Here is a 16,531-nt window from a genome sequence, read left to right on the forward strand (position 1 = left end):
TGTCATGAGGTGCTGTAGGTGAGAGTTTGAGGTACAGATGGATGGGCCCACAGATGAGGTTAAATGGAAATCTGGGTAGACTGTGATGTTTGCAGACGACATAGTGATCTCTAGTGAGAGCCCAGTGCAGGTGGATAAAAATCGAAAGAGGTGAAGACGGAAAAGAGAGGACAGACAGACTTGTTGTGTGTCAAGTGAAGTTGCGGTGGAAGTGTAATGGTGGGGTTACATAGAGTAAGATAAAGAAAGTGTGTTATCTTAAGAATAAAAAATACAGGTAAGAAAATGTCGTAATAGCAGTGATGCTGTCTGTTTTAGAGGAATTGGGAGGAGGCAGAGCTGAAGATAGCAGAGATTAAAATTTTGAGCTTTTCTTTTTCCCGAGAAGGAAATAAAATAATATGTGACTATACAAAAAACTTGGATGTGGACAACAAACCTACTGGCTGTTGTCTTTTCCTGAAAGTTCCCCCAGTGTGCAGAGCAACCATAAAGACCGTCTGTCTTTGAACCTCTTTGTTGAGCTGGTATTAGTGTGTCGTTTGTTTGTGGAGTCACACATAAATCCATAAAGCAATGTTGACTTTACCTTTAGATAAAGTCCCGCTGCTGTAGCTGGAAGTGACATTGGCTGACCAAACTGAAGACAACTGAAAGAGAATAATATTCACATCCATATTATTTCATGACTGCTGTGGATTTCTGCGACAGCTTTTCAGTTCGGAGATTGAAAAATGTGTTTAGATCGTGCAACAGACTGACAACTGAAACACAACTCAGACGCCATTCAAAAATCAAAGTGACATCTGTAATAATGACAGTTGGAGTGGAATTTTTAACGTGTAAGGAAAAAAATATTCCATCTTTACCAGGTATCGAACATAAAGTAGAATAACACGTCTTAGCGAACATGGAGTTGAATCAGACTGTCTGTTGGTTCATGAGGCTTAACAAGAGCTTCTGCTTTGCTGTCTGATAGTCTGTTGGACGTTATTTAAGGTTCATCTCACCCTGAAGTTGAGAAGTCCAGTGGGCCTAGCGGAGCGGAACCTGAGCCTGCACAGAAACGTTGAGGCAGACATGAAGAGACGACGACGGCAGTAAAACACAAGCAGAACCAGAAACTTTCCTTCCAGACTGCAAAATGCAGGCGCTGGAATGTGAGCAATCCATGCAGGCAAGTGGAAACAGGTTTTAAAGGCAGGCTATGGGCGGGGGAAGGGGTTTACCATCTCCTGCTTGTCCGGAAGCCAAACAGGAAGTTTAGTCCGAAGTGTTCAGTTGTAAAACTGGATCTAACATTCAAGAAGAATCAAGAACAAAAAACTATAAAACACAAAGGTTGAGAATATGAAAGCAATCATTTGCAACTGTGTCTCTTCCAGGTGTTGGAACATAGTGTTGTTGAGATTGTTTTTCCCTTATGCACTGTACCCAATCAGCCATCCACCCACTGCATTACATTCTTGAAATGACAAGAGACCAAGAAAATAGTATTTCCTGCATAGAAGCTGCTGCCTGCTGGATTGAACTGTCTGTGCGTTTTTGTCACTTTAAAATGTTTTACAAAAAGTTTCAAGGTGTTTCAAAGAGAAGATTCATGAAATATGACATGAATCATCATTCTATGCACTCATCGTTGCAATAAAGCAAAATTCTAATCAAGGACTGTGTCTGGACAAGCCTCCGGCCCAGCAGACTGACGACCACACCTTTCTGCCTTCCTGCCTCTCTGACAGTATTTGTCGGACTGTGACAATACAAACAATATCAAGCTAACTGCTGAACCGCAACCACAAATCTCATGTGAGAAAATTGACATATTAAAGGCATCTTGAACTAGTCTTAATCACTCTTAAATATAAACAATGTGACCTTAACAAAAATACATTCATTTTAATGGATTCATTCAATTAATTATTTTTTGTATAAACAAATTAATGAAATTGTTAGCAAGTTAAATGATTGGAACGCAAGTAACAAAGCAATTTCAGGAGTTCTATCATAGAATATTTAAACCTAATTAAGTTCCTTTGCGCTGGTTCTGTCTGAGCTGAAAATAAATTTAAATATTGAAATTTCAGGCTGCAACGTCCTCGTTTAGTCCCAGTCATGGATGTCGTCAAATTGCAGCTGCACCACCAGTTATATCCGCCACTGGGTGGTGGTGTTTCTCTCACTTCAGTCCCTTCCTGCTGAGACAACATGGGTGAGTTGTAAAGATATCAACTTGCTCACCCGAATAAAAACACTTCACACTTAAAGATGCACCTCTTGCCAGCACACAGTAAACAAGACTTTAAAGCTGTAAAAGTTTCAGTGCATTAGAAAATATCTGCGCAACTTACATAATAAATGAATTAAAGAGCAGCCGTATAAGTGGCGACCTACCCGTTCATTAATGATTGAAGTGGACCTTCTGCTAAATGTAAACAGTTCAAACAGAGCGTGACGTGAGTGTGACGTTTTTGAGCACAGCCAAGGTAGACCTTCTTCTTCCTCTTCTTCTTTTTTTAGTTTGTTTGTGTAGATAGTCTCCAGTTCAGCCGCCTTCACTACATTTCATTCATTCTTTGGGAGCTGGCATCCACACCGTGGCGCTGTTGGTCAGAAAGGACATGATGGTACCCCTGTAGAAGGTTTTTTTTTTTTTTTTTTTCTTTAAAGTAATAATAATAATAATAATAATAATAATAATAATAATAATAATAATAATAATAATAATCTAAATCACAACCAAAGATGTCTCAAAGCGCTTTATACAATCAGAGAGAACCAACCGGGTCTGCCCACTTTTGTTTCCTCAGAAGAGTCTCTGTTGTGAAAAGTTGTGAGACGTATGGCTCCTCCTGTCTCTCCCCATCTAAGTGGAGCGGAGTGTGTGGTTCAACCTTGGCCCTCCGGAGGTCGCTAATCGCCTCCTTGGTTTTGGAGGTGTTGAAGACCAGGTCAGTTCCACTGCACCATTGAGGTGAACAGCAGACATTGACTGACCTCCTTTGGTGTCCACTTTGAGTGTGTTCATATATAACCAATGTAGGGGCTGATGCAGTCAAAAGTTGCACCTTTAGTCCAGTTACATGCACCAGAAGCTTTCCGACTATAATCCAACTATAGCAGAAGATAAACCCACCCAAGCTGTGGGCTCCAGATGTTTTATTTGAATGGTCACATAAAAACCTTTCCAAAAAAATAATAATAATAAAAAAAAAATCTCCTGTTGCTGCCAGCAATGGTCACATATTTGTACAGTATGACTGATTTCCATGAACTTTGCTGCAACTGGACCCTTTTTTAACGTTAGTCTTTTCTATTTTGAGGTCCCAAGAGGTCCCGCTCTTGTTCTTTTGTTCTATTTCAATTCACTTGAATTCTATCTATCTATCTATCTATCTATCTGTCTATCTATCTATCTATCTAGGTCTTTTTCACCATGGAAAAAAACGTATAATTGCTGCGTGTTTTATTTTGACAGATATCGACACTCCCTCTGGAGGAAAATATGGTTCATCAAACAAATTGTATACTCGTCAGGAACCCGGCTGAATTAGTTTGAAACCAGCAGGATAGTATAGTATCAACGCTCAAGCGCAGTGGAGGACAGGTTGGAGCTACAGTTAGAAAGGTCTCAGCACGTGAAGGGAGGAGGCAGATGAGGATCTACCAATCAGCAAGAGGAAATTCAGACAATATAGTCAGGGAAAATGAAATGATTAATGACAACTTGAATGGTCATTTGGTAAATAAAAGATATTCGGAGACAACTCACTGCTGGTCTATCTGTTGAGTAATTCCGAATGCAAATACTGAACAGAGATGTGTATGTGTCCTGTGAATTATAAGAGATGCATTAGTTTTCTCCTGCGACTTTATACCCACACGGTATATTTTACTCCAGCGGGCGGACAATCTCTGCGTCACCGTATCGATGGCTGAGGGTCTTCGAGGAGGTTCCGCAGGTATCGATGGGCGGGCGCGAGGCCACCTGGTGCGGAGTGCGGGGAGCCTATAAAGATGCGGACGGGGATCCGGATAAACATGTGACAGGGGTTCAGCTCTGCGCTCACCTGACTCACGCAAGAAACAGGGATTTAAGCAGAGAGAAACCCTGAAAACCCCCGGGGTTTATTATCACAATTTTTTTTTTATCTGTTGACGCCGTCACAGACGCATCGCACCGCACACAGCAGGTAAGACTTTGCTTTGAACTGTACTATTTCAAAACTATTTCTAACTTACTATTTCAAACGTCAATATCAAATTATGTGGTTTACATTTTACAAGTATTATACAATAATATGTAGCACATATCTTAGTTATTTTACCCATTTAATATTCATAAACTTTTTAAAGAGATATTTAATGGATTGAACAACTTAATACTAACAAACAAAGAATGTGTGCCTAAAGTGTAACGGAGTGCGCAATAATTGTGACACCATAGTTACAGAAGATAACTCACGTTTGATGTTTTTTTTTTTTCTTTTAAATCTATGTGATCAATTCAATTACTTTTAAAATAACGTTGTTTCATATTATTTCAAACGAAACACGTTGTTGATGGGCCATCGATGTTTTTCCCTGAGCAGCGGGCAGCTATGAGGCGTCATCCAGCGGCAGCGGTGTGTCTGGCCATGTTGCTGGTGGCATCTTGCGAGGGCGGCGAGGCTCGAGTCAGACTGAACGCCATTCGAACCGTCATCCTCCGGGAGGGCCACATGCTGCCGGCGAACCGGAGCCTGTGGGGACCGAGTCTGGACCTGACGGTGAGTTACACCTCCTTGATCCGCATCCATCCATCTGCCAGCTTAGCTACCGTCACAACAGCCACTGACGTATTGCCTCCTCGGCGCAGCTCTACCAGTGCATGAGCGACCTGGAGTGCCGCGAGGGGAGCTACTGCCACACACCCGCCAAAGGCCCCGCCCACTCCCGCTGCCAGACCTGCCGGCGGAGGAACAGGCGCTGCCACAGGGATGGCATGTGCTGCCCGGGCAGCCGCTGCAGCCACAGTAAGGCCTGCCTTTTTGCCTTTAAACTAACTAACCAACTAACTAACTAACTAACTAACAAACTAACTGACTGACTGACTGACTGACTGACTGACTGACAGACAAAAAAACCCCCAAAAAACAGGTTGTACTAGGAATTCACAATAATTACATCAAAGAATTTTAATGCCAACCATTCCTTCTGTAGATGCCTGTGTTGCTGAAGTGGACAGCTTTGTGTCTCAAAGAATCCCTGAATCGGATGGAGAGTTTAGTCCACTGATCAGAAAGAAAGGATGGAAGAAGAGGAGGATGACGACCAAAGAACCCACTGGTATATATATTTTTAAATGTGTTTATTTATTTTAATTTCAAACATGTAAACACCAATAATAATAAAAAATACAAAATAAACCAAAAAAAAAAAAAAAAAAGACAAAGTCAAGAAAACAACGAAAGAAACAGCCATGGTTCTCATGTTCTTTGGGGGTTGGAAGAAGCACAAACTTATCCAGTCCTACCCCTGGGTTCAAATATATTAATACATTTTAAGGCTAAATTAAATATATGATATCAGAAAAGTAAAACCTATAATAAATGGATAGATATATAACAAACACAGCCATTCTCATTTTATTATAATAGATGGATAGATATATAGATACAACAGATACTGCCATACTCCTCCAATGGAGACAGCCTTACTCATATTCATCAGCAATAAGAAATAAAAAGGAATGCAATTAAAATGAAAAACTGAAAAGGACTTACATTAAATTCTCTCAACCAGTTTCTTTAAACATAAAATTGAATTGTATTGAATATGTGTCTTTATTGTATTTCCTTGCTTAAATCTAATTAGTTTTGCTAATGCATCCCCAGGTCAGGTAGGAGATCCTTGTCTACGGTCTTTGGACTGCTCTGAAGGTCTATGTTGCGCCCGTCACTTCTGGACCCACATCTGTAAGCCTGTGTTGCGTGAGGGACAGGTTTGTACGCGACACCGACGGAAGAGAAACCATGGCCTTGAACTTTTCCAGCGTTGCCCCTGCGATGACGGACTCAGTTGCCAGAAGTTGCAGGAGCCAAGACCTGGGCCATCGTCAAAGTCAACTCCTGCACTTTCAGAGGTCGAGATGCCACAGTTGGCAGCAGCTTCTTCTCCGTCCCGTCACTCCTCCCCCCACACATCACTATTGTCAACTCCCAAGTCATTGTCTGCAGTGGCGAAAACTAGACTTCACGTGTGCCAGAAGAACTGAAGATGGTTATTTAGAAGGACGATAGGATGGAGAAAAGGAAGTAGCAGAGGAAGTGTTTCCTGTCTCTACAAATTGCAGCGGAAATGAAAGGGCGAATACCAAGCAAGAAGACCCTGAGGCAGAGGCCATTGGTGGGGAGGGGTGAATAACCATACCTGTTTATGCCTGTGAGATCTCCTTGTATCTCTATGCTAATTAGCTTCCTGTCAGGCTGCATTCAGGCACAAGGATGCGAAACTCTTTGTTGTTCTTAATACTCTTGGCTGTCTAGACAAGGAGATACTAGCTTTGATATCTGGTTTGACCTCATAACTGACAGGAAATGCATACAGATGCAAATAATGTTGTAACACGCCAGTGAGCAATGCTCATCAGACAGGAATTCAAGCAAGGTAATCAAACTGGTTGGATAACCAGGAGTTGATGATACATTTTCCAAAAAACTCACCAATCCTCCTTCATGTCTGAAAACTGTCCCAACTTCTGTCTTAATTGGACTACAATTTTTCTACAAGCTGTTCTTGTATATTTTGATGGATGTTAATTGAAGATTGATTACTTTGGAGCGCCCCAAGTAAACCTTGGAGCTTTCTATTTGACAGGGTATGATGGGGTTTTCTAAATTGAAAATCTTTCCTGCTGTAATTAAAATGATTTGTCATATTTAAGGTGGTGTTTTATAATAGCACACACATTTTGTATTGTGGCACAATTGTAAAGCTGTTAACGTTAGCATCAGTAGAGTTGCTAGCACCCTCCCACTCAATGTCATCAAAGTGGCATGTTTACCTTCTGGTTATGAAATGAAGTAACAATTTCAGTTTGTGTGCAATTGCTTGTTGGCTGAAGTGATTGATAATTGATGTTCTAATTTGTCCTCCTCTTCATTTTTCACCATCATGTTTATAATCTGGCTTCCATTTATCAAACGGAATATAGAGGGAGACTAAACATTTCAAACTGCTGGGACTAAAAAAAATAAAAACAAAACAAAAATAACAACCCTGATGCGATAAAAATGATTACATCTGTGTCATCTTTAACCACACAGTTGAAGATCATCATGCAGCTTTTAAATGTTTGACAATTTGAATGTCTCAGACATCCTACAGGTGATTTCTGTCTTCATTCAGTAATCAAAAACAGACAAGAGCAGAGGACAGGCCATGAACAAATCCCTTTTTGGTCTAAAGACTGCACTTTAAAAGGTCAAGAATGTCATTGAGGGATTTGACGTCTGTTTGAAGTTGCTGGTTATTGTGTTGTAGTACTCGAGACTGCTTTTGGTCATGAGACCCCTTATACTTGGCCTTGGTCTCGTCTTGTCGTGCCTCTCGACACTCTTTAGTCTTGGTCTTGGACATGACGGGCTTGAGTGAACTTCAAAAACCAGGCAAGCTGATCCTGCAGCTGCAGAATCAATTTTATTACATGCCCTTGTCTGAGTGCAGCTGCTGTTTTACATGTTTACTTATGTAAAGTTTACATGTTTACTTGTTACACCGCATTGACTACATGATCCCCTTCCATACATTCAAAACCATCTATAACCTCGCACCTCCATACCTGTCCGACCTCCTGCTCATCAGCATTCCCTCCCAGTCTCTCAGGTCCTCCCCAACGATCAACCTCTCCGTCCCCTCTTTCTGTCTGTCCACCATGGGGGCTAGAGCCTTCAGCCACTCAGCCACTCTGCCACTCGCCTCTGGAACTCTCTCCCCCCTGACATCAGAAACACCGAATCCACCTCCATCTTCAAAACCAACCTCAAAACTCACCTCTTTAGGCAGGTATATACCTGACTCCCTCCATTATTGCTGGTGCATTGTTTTGTTTTGTATTGTATTCTTTCATTATGTGACTTTTTATATCATTGTTTTTAAACTGTTGTACGGCAAACTTGAGTGCCTTGAAAGGCGACTAAATTAAATGTATTATTATTATTATTACAACATTTCACAATGCATATTTCCCCCCCGTTTTTAATTGAATTTCTTCATGAGCAGACGGAAACCCCAATATGTGTTTTTTGCTCTACAATTCAATTGATGTGAGTGATTGGTACATGGTCTGTCCTGGTCTTGGTCTTGGTCTTGATACCCCGTCTTGGTTTAGTCTTGGTGGTCCTGACAACATCACAAGCTGGATGTACAATGTTCACCACCATTTAGGTGAAACACTAACAATTGGTCTCAATGTGCATTACACTAACAACTGCGTTTGAGTCACGGTTTAAAATACACTTTGCTGTTGACAGCGTTTGTCAGACCCTTAAAGATTAATGAGGTGGGTCATGGACAGGTACACGTCTTACATTATTTTTTAGTTGGTGTGATGACTCTTACAATGAGCTTAACACAAGAAAGTCCAGGACATGATCATTGACTCTCGCAAGAACCCATCCGTTCCTCTGGACATTATTATCCATTTTGTGTATCATTCTGCATAATACATTTTCCTTTGAGGCCAACACTGATGCCATCTACAACAAGGCAAATCAGAGAGAGTTACAACATATGAAACTGAGGTGTTTTAATCTTGATAGAAACTTGACTCTTTTGAATCCATCCTAACCTTTACCATGATCTGTTGGTTTGTTAACCTCAGCCTCTCAAACAAGATGAAACTGGCACAAGTCTAAGCAATCTTGAATTGCATTCATTAAGCTAAGAGGGGAAAGGACACTTAGGCAAGACCTCTCCATTGCCCTAAAGCTGATCTCCCACTTCCCCCATAAACTTCCAATTCAACAGGGTATTTACAGTGGCTTGCAAAAGTATTCATACCCTTTGAATTTTTCCACATTTTGTCATGTTACGACCACAAACATGAATTTATTTTTATTGGATTTTTTTGTGAAAGACCAACACAATGTGGCATACAGTTGTGAAGTTGAAAGAAAATTATACATGATTTAATTGTTTTTTTACAAATAAAAAACTGAAAAGTGTGGTGTGCAAAAGTATTCAGTCCCATTTTCTCTGAGTGCATCCAATTGCCTTCAGAAGTTGCCTGATGAACGCTGAATGATCTAATGTTGACCTAATGATTAAATAGAGTCTACCTGTGTGTAAATTAATCTCCGGACAAATACAGCTTTGATGGCCTCAGTGGTTTGTTAAGAGAATATTGGGGAGCAAACAGCATCATGAAGTCCGAGGAACACACCAGACAGGTCAGGGATAAAGTTGTGGAGAAATTTAAAGCAGGCTTAGGCTATAAAAAGATTTCTCAAGCTTTGAACATCTCACGGAGCACTGTTCAGTCCATCATCTGGAAATGGACAGAGTATGGCACAACTGAAAACCTACCAAGACACGGTCGTCCACCTAAACTTACAGGTCGAACAAGGAGAGCACTGATCAGAGATGCAGCCAAGAGGCCCATGGTGACTCTGGATGAACTGCAGAGATCCACAGCTCAAGCCGGGGAATCTGTCCATAGGACAGCTATTAGTTGTGCACTGCACAAATCTGGCCTTTACGGAAGAGTGGCAAGAAGAAAGCCATTGTTAAAAGAAAACTATAAAAAGTCCCGTTTGCAGTTTGCCAGAAGCCATGTGAGGGACACAGCATACATGTGGAAGAAGGTGCTCTGGTCAGATGAGACCAAAATTGAACTTTTTGGCCTAATGCAAAACGCTATGTGTGGCAGGAAACTAACACTGCACATCACTCTGAACACACCATCCCCACTGGTTAACATGGTGGTGACAGCATCATGCTCTGGGGGTGGTTCTCCTCAGCAGGGACAGGGAAGATGGTCAGAGTTGATGGGAAGATGGATGGAGCCAAATTCAGGGCAATCTTGGAAGAAAACCTGTTGGAGTCTGCAAAAGACTTGAGACTGGGGCGGAGATTCACCTTCCAGCAGGACAACAACCCTAAACATAAAGCCAGGGCTACAATGGAATGGTTTAAAACAAAACATATTCATGAGTTAGAATGGCCCAGTCAAAGTCCAGACCTAAATCCAATCGAGAAACTGTGGCAAGATTGGAACTATTGCTGTTCACAAACACTCTCCATCTAATCTGACTGAGCTTGAGCTGTTTTGCAAAGAAGAGTGGACACAAATTTCAGTCTCTAGATGTATAAAGCTGGTAGAGACGTACCCTGAAAGACTTGCAGCTGTAATTGCAGCAAAATGTGGTTCCACAAAGTATTGACTCAGGGTGGCTGAATACTTTTGCATACCACACTTTTCAGTTTTTTATTTGTAAAAAAAAATTAAAATCATGTATAATTTTCTTTCCACTTCACAATTGTATGTCAGTTTGTGTTGGTCTTTCACATAAAATTCCAATAAAATATATTTATGTTTGTGGTCGTAACATGGCAGAATGTGGAAAAGTTCAAGGGGTATGAATACTTTTGCAAGCCACTGTATTTATTCATCTAGAATAAATTGATCCATCCATCATCAGATTTTTAAAAGAACTGTGGATGATCTTGATGGGAACGATGCATTGGGGAACTGCAATGACTCTCCATACATATTTTTATTTAACTTAAACTTAACTGGTGTGTCAGAGTTTATTGTTGTTGTCTATGTAACTTCTGCTGCAACCCAACTACCCTTCAGGCTTGGTATTTGTCGAGCTCTATTGTTCTTTGTTTGGCTATGATCTTTGCAAAGATAAGGAACACACACCTACACATGCTATGTCTTTTGCTAATGTACGTCACTGTTTCCTCACTTCCTTCATGCGTGGGTTTATGTCAGTGACACATACCCATATGCTATGTCCTCATCACTGTCTGGGAACACACACTCAATTAACATTCTCTGACATTGAATGATTTTAGCAATGTATTTGAACAGTTTATTTGAATAATGGCAAAATCCTTTGAGTGCCACTTGTGAATAAAGAATTTCCATATTAAAAAAAACCCACATAGTCATTTAAAGATATTAGCTATAGAGTACATCAAAACTGAGTTAGTTGTGGAGACAGAGACTCAAAAAGATCATTCTGGATTTCTATATTTAAAGCAAAATCGAGGCCCAGCCTTTTTTTTTAAAACAATTATTCTTTTTGAAGACTGGCAAGTGTCCCAAGACTCAAAAGTAAACATACGATATGAAGAATATAACCGAGTCATGATTTAAGAAAGACTCAAAGTTTTATTTAAAACCTGCTATGCTCTCTTTATCTAATGTCCCTTTAAATCTCATTGGAGGAGATGTAACCCTTTTACAGCGTAATAAAACTGCAGAGCGAGGGTAGGATCCACATGTGTGGTTACAATTTAACCAGAAAGCACACATACGAGCACACACACACACACTCACACGCACCACCTTTTGTAACAGTAAATCCGGGAACATTGAACACAGGTAGGTGAGTCTCACTCCTGCAAATTTTGTGTTGCTGTTGAATATAAAGATGTGTCCTTTATTGTTAGTTTTTATACTGGTGTTCATGACCAGGATCAAATGGCCTCTGGTAACAATCTATCAAAATCAATCAAAATGATGCTGTAATTTCCCAATGAGGAGATGTCTGATTTATAGAAGATCTTATCTATGCTGGTACCATTATTTTTCATCTTTCTTATCTCCAGAACTCTACAGTTCAGACAGTCCTGTGTTTATTTTTAAGGCTCTGTTGTATGCAATGATGGCTTTCAACAAAAGCCATCTGCCAGACATCCATCCAGAAAACGTTCTGTCACTCAATGTGCTGTTGCTAGGTGAAAAACAGAGTGGGAGGAGCTCTGTTGGTAATGCTCTAATAGGTCAGTATTTCTACAGTTTGTGAATATTACGATGCCAATTATACCATATAACTGGTTTTGTTTCTGTGAATTATTATTATTATTATTATTATTGTTATTATTATCATGTTTCCCAGGTGGAGAGGAATTCCAAACAGGAGCATGCCTTTCTGGTAATTCTACAACGACCGAGTGCCAACTGCTTCACCGAAATTTCCCAAATTTTTTTCGGAGGCAGGGGGCGGAGTCTGACCTTATCTTGAGAGTAGTTGACACGCCCCCAATCTTACCCCGCTCATATGACATAGCCAGACTGTGTCCTGAAGGGGTACACATTCTTGTGCTTGTCCTGAGGGTTGATCTTGTGCACACCAGCTCACACCTGGAGGAGTGTCTTCAGGTATGCACACTCACCAAACTTTACCGTCACAATTACAAATGTACACTTTGGTTGTGAACTTGTTTATTTTGTCCCTTTAGAGTCTCCTTGGTCCAGACTGGCATCATCACACTCTACTTGTCCTCACACATGCTGACCAACTGAAGGAGGCGGGGCTTCAGCCATCAGCCTTTCTAAGACAAGCCAGTGATAGGCTGAGGGCACTCAGTGACCTGGTGCGGGGAGGTGTGCATTTTATTGACAACAGCTGTGACTGGCCTTTGATTAGGGGACGACAGCTGAGAGACCAACTGCTCCATCTCTCAGCAAGGAACCACCACAGATCTTTGGTAGTCCGGACAGATATCTCACTCTGATGATAGCATTTGGTGACATTTTTATTTTGGTAAACCATTACCTATCATATTATACATAATTAAATCACAATTAAAGCCACTTTTGGAAAGAGAACTGATCATTGTGTTCACAACATAGCTTTTAAGTAGTAAAAAAAAAAATGGAGCTAAAGTCCATTTGCAGCCATTTTATGCTGCTGACTTATAATCAAAAATGTTTTCAGCTTGTCTGTCTGTCTATCTGATGCCACAGCTGGTCAGGGTCCTGCTTCGACATAAGCCCTTCCCTTTCACTTCAAATCTGCTGCCTTTGTAGTTGGCCACACCCCTGCTGTCCACCTGTAGATGGGGTTGAAGGAGTTCCCAGATCCTCTGCTTGGACTGGAGCTCTCTGTCGGGTTCACCTGAAAGAAGGAGGCAGATTAGTGAACAAGAAAATGCATGAGCAACTGTTGAAATAAATGATTTATGGTAGTCATTTTTCAAAGATATCGGCAGCCTTTTATTAATTGATCTGCTGTTTCGGCTAATTCTACACCCTAAACCAACAACAAAACCCCAACCATGTTTGCATGGTGAGGTGTAAATACAGTACAGATGTAACAACATTCATATATATTTTTCCTGATTTATTTGGTTATTGTTTCTTTGGTTTTTGGTGATTGGCTACCAGGGTAGTTGAGGAAGGTCACTCTGTCTCCAGGAGTGGAGCCACTAGGTGGGACTAGCAACTCAGTGGTGTCTGAAGAGAAGCAAAAGAGCAGTCTGGCCTGGGAGATCACGCCCCTTTGTCTGCAGGCCTTGATGTTGCATAGCAACACAACGAGAGCGCCTTGAAGCTGAAAATTGAGAAGTGAATGTCGTACACATATTAGCCACTGATTCAAGTTGCATTTGCAAGTGTTGCAAGAATAATAATGAAAAAAAGCTCTTACGACCTCCTCAAAATTAGTAGTTTCAGCTAGCCGGCTAACAATGGTCCTGGGGGCACTTTCTCCCACGTCAACTTCCTGCACCGACTGCATCGTAGACATAGGGTGGCGCCGAACACGACGAATCCGTCCCACCCGCAGGTCCAGCCGTGACACGTCAATCCGTGGCTCTGCCTCCAGGGGGACTGGCTCGGGTCCGAGACAAGCTGCGGGACGGAGCGGAAAGATAGTTTAGTCCTCTGCTACCTTCCATCTAATTTGCCCCTTCCTGCCTTGTGTACGTCACCTTTCCTCTGTCCTCTGCGCCTCCCGCTCTCCTTCACCTGTGAGGAGTGGGGAGGAGGAGCCATAAGACTGCCATCTGTTTGTCCAGTGGGGGAGACGAGCTGATTGGCAGGTGTGGTGGGGGTGAAGCTAGGCGTCTTAGGAGGGGAAAATAAAGGCCTGTCTGAAAAAGAGAAGCATACAGGATTTTCCACTTATATTCCTTCTCTTTTTCAGGAGTGGAGGTTGTTTTGAGACAGCGTGTGACGTTGCCCTGAGTTTAGCGTACAGGTGCGTCTCCTCTGTTTATCCTGCAGCTGAGTCCTCAGCTGCTCGATGTCCTTCTTCAGCTTGCTGTTTTCCACCAGGAGCTTCTTCTGATCTCTGACCGAAGACTGCAGCACTGAAACAGACACAGATCCAAGCGGCACTTCAACCACTGGAGTTCAGCAGCTACAGTCCAAACATTGTGAATGACTTGACTGAAGTTGATTATTGACTCAGGCACTGGAACCCACACGCTTTGTCTCTCGCCAACAGGGCGTGAGTCTGGAAATAATCGAGGATCTGCTCGCCGTTCTCTGGGTCCAGCTTCTTCAGAGTGGATGCCAGGCTGAATGATGGGCAGACAGTGAGACAGCTGTAAAATCTGGAGCTGCCCGTTTAAAAAGAGCAGCGAGAGTCAACAGCAGACACATTAAATACATGTCTAAAAGCAGCACAAGGGAAGAAAAAAACTTGACTTTGAAATAATGAACCAAATTAGATGTTCTTTACCTCTAACACCAGCTCACAGCCAAAGAAATGACAAAAAAAATACACCTCACCTTGTGTGCAGGGACTCATATGGGCTACTATTACTTATAAATGCTGTGGTCTGTGAGCTGAGCTGAAGCGGGCGCAAGTGCAAATCAGACATGGGGTAAGATCATCAACTTGCTGATAAAGCAGAAATACAGGTAATATAAGAAGGAAATCTGCTTTGGAAGAGTTGTTTGTTGTATTCTGTCACTTCCTGTTTGACAAGGGGAGAACAACATCTTTCTCTCTCTCTCTCACACACTATCTTTCTCTCTCTCTCTCTCTCCCCCTCTCTCTCTATATATATAACACACACACACACACACACACACACACACACACACACACACACACACACCAACAGCTGCAGTTATAAATAGCAGGCCAGCAGACATGAAGCAGGGTTTTAGGTTTCAGAGCCAAAGTCGGCATGTGCTTCACCAATTTTATTTCACCCAGTTTTGTTTTGCTTTACCAGCAACACTCGCCCACTAACTTTGTTTTTTGTTTTTTATGAAAGATTCATGACTGTCATCGCCACTTTGATTTTAATCACTTCCAAGTATAAATGTTGTAGAATCTGACTGATTAATATTCAGAGTAAAAACACTGTGTGGGACTGTGGGATCCTTGCGTTGCCTGTTGTGAACTTTTTCTGTCATTTGTATTATTCAACATCTGTACTTACTAATAAATTAATAATCAAATAAATAATTTTAAGAGCTTTAAGAACATTTGATTTAAGAACAATATCCAAAAATAACTTAACGGAAAACTGAAAAACATTGTATTTTCTATCATTTTTTAAATAAGGTGACTTATTTTGAAAATAAAAACAAGTTACCCTTTTCCCAGTTGAAAGTACTTAATCATTAATTAAAGTGATTGTTTTGAATTCTCATTAAGTTAGATATAATTTCTAATCAACAATAATCATAATCTCAATCATAATCAAACACACTTCAGCACATTAATAGATATATGCAAAGCATTAACACTTTTCCTTAAGACAATGCCTTAAGTAAGAAAATAAAGTGTGGTTACCTTGGATTGAACAGGCCATCGCTGTTTTCCATGTTGGATGTTATCCTCAGCGCTTGTTGTCAGACAGAAGGCTCTCAGTTGTCCTCTGCCTGGACAACGTGTCCGTCAGCTGTCTGCGTCCATCTCCCATTGACTGGAGGTGAAACACCTCCCACCAACCAGCGAAAACACAGTGTTTTACTATACCTTGTCTCCTCATTCCTTTCTCTACGACAAACACAAAAGCTGATGGTAAACGTTTGACGAAAGAGAATTATTTTTGCCCACAGTAGATTGCGAAATGTTTTGAATGTCTAATCTTTACAGCTTAGCCCTCATTTGTGTTTATATTTCAAAATTTACAATGGTGTGTAAACATTATTTCTTTATTTAAGACATTTTAAGTTGAAAGAATTGGCCCTTCAAAGCCCCGTGTCGTTTTGTCACAAGCACCTTCACGTGGTTCGCACCTGTCATGACAGGTGGACACGTTCGTTACTATGCAGACTAGAAGGGGTGGAGGGGGATTCATTCATTCGTTCATTAGTTCGTTCATCTATTTATTCTGGGATAAGGGAGGTCTTTATTACCCTCTTGTGGAAAGAAATAATACTACACCCTGTGCCAATGAAGAAGTTGCACCAAGCTGCAACAGATCGTTGTTGATGGGCATTAAGATCTTGATGCCATTCAGATAACCCCTAAATTCATCTGTCTTACTCTGGCCAATTCCTAACACTTGACACCTAACGCCCGGCCGGTTCACACTGGCCGCCGAGCGTTTCCATTCGGCGCCCATGTTA

The 16,531-nt window shown here is 41.3% G+C and overlaps 4 protein-coding genes across 7 annotated transcripts in view; 2 read left to right on the forward strand and 2 right to left on the reverse strand.

Moving 5' to 3' along the window:
* Nucleotides 1–1,177, reverse strand: part of LOC142894130 (calcium uniporter protein, mitochondrial-like) — a 3,711-nt gene extending 2,534 nt beyond the window's left edge. Inside the window, exons 1-2 of one of the 2 annotated variants that reach the window (XM_076035289.1) lie at nucleotides 1,011–1,177; nucleotides 590–650 (exon numbers count right to left, since the gene is read on the reverse strand). In XM_076035289.1, coding sequence (XP_075891404.1) covers nucleotides 590–650; nucleotides 1,011–1,082 — 133 coding nt within the window. In that variant the 5' untranslated portion in view covers nucleotides 1,083–1,177. The remainder of the gene's footprint in view (nucleotides 1–589; nucleotides 651–1,010) is intronic. The other variant, XM_076035291.1, reaches the window with a different exon arrangement.
* Nucleotides 1,178–4,016: 2,839 nt separating this feature from the next.
* Nucleotides 4,017–6,919, forward strand: LOC142894131 (dickkopf-related protein 2-like). Its single transcript, XM_076035292.1, has 5 exons — nucleotides 4,017–4,186; nucleotides 4,585–4,766; nucleotides 4,856–5,012; nucleotides 5,200–5,325; nucleotides 5,874–6,919. The coding sequence occupies exons 2-5, from the start codon at nucleotides 4,599–4,601 to the stop codon at nucleotides 6,251–6,253; spliced, it is 831 nt and encodes a 276-aa protein (XP_075891407.1). The 5' UTR covers nucleotides 4,017–4,186; nucleotides 4,585–4,598; the 3' UTR covers nucleotides 6,254–6,919.
* Nucleotides 6,920–11,518: 4,599 nt separating this feature from the next.
* LOC142894133 (GTPase IMAP family member GIMD1-like) lies at nucleotides 11,519–12,729 on the forward strand. Of its 3 annotated transcripts, none has more exons than XM_076035296.1 (4): nucleotides 11,519–11,593; nucleotides 11,859–11,994; nucleotides 12,111–12,373; nucleotides 12,454–12,729. In XM_076035296.1, the coding sequence occupies exons 2-4, from the start codon at nucleotides 11,874–11,876 to the stop codon at nucleotides 12,727–12,729; spliced, it is 660 nt and encodes a 219-aa protein (XP_075891411.1). In that variant the 5' UTR covers nucleotides 11,519–11,593; nucleotides 11,859–11,873. The 3 variants fall into 3 exon arrangements, with proteins under 3 accessions (XP_075891411.1, XP_075891410.1, XP_075891409.1); XM_076035295.1 differs by having other exon boundaries at nucleotides 11,525–11,597; XM_076035294.1 differs by lacking the exon at nucleotides 11,519–11,593 and having other exon boundaries at nucleotides 11,636–11,994.
* A 3-nt stretch (nucleotides 12,730–12,732) lies between these two features.
* aimp1b (aminoacyl tRNA synthetase complex interacting multifunctional protein 1b) lies at nucleotides 12,733–15,895 on the reverse strand. Its single transcript, XM_076035293.1, has 7 exons — nucleotides 15,750–15,895; nucleotides 14,423–14,517; nucleotides 14,194–14,307; nucleotides 13,927–14,088; nucleotides 13,647–13,846; nucleotides 13,379–13,547; nucleotides 12,733–13,112 (listed from the first exon to the last, which is right to left on the reverse strand). The coding sequence occupies exons 1-7, from the start codon at nucleotides 15,779–15,781 to the stop codon at nucleotides 12,946–12,948; spliced, it is 939 nt and encodes a 312-aa protein (XP_075891408.1). The 5' UTR covers nucleotides 15,782–15,895; the 3' UTR covers nucleotides 12,733–12,945.
* Between the last annotated feature and the right edge of the window lie 636 nt (nucleotides 15,896–16,531).

Source organism: Nelusetta ayraudi, unplaced genomic scaffold, assembly GCF_046127955.1.
Source record: "Nelusetta ayraudi isolate G7.1 ecotype Tasmania unplaced genomic scaffold, CSIRO-AGI_Nayr_v1 ptg000042l, whole genome shotgun sequence".
Taxonomy (NCBI): Eukaryota; Metazoa; Chordata; class Actinopteri; order Tetraodontiformes; family Monacanthidae; genus Nelusetta; species Nelusetta ayraudi.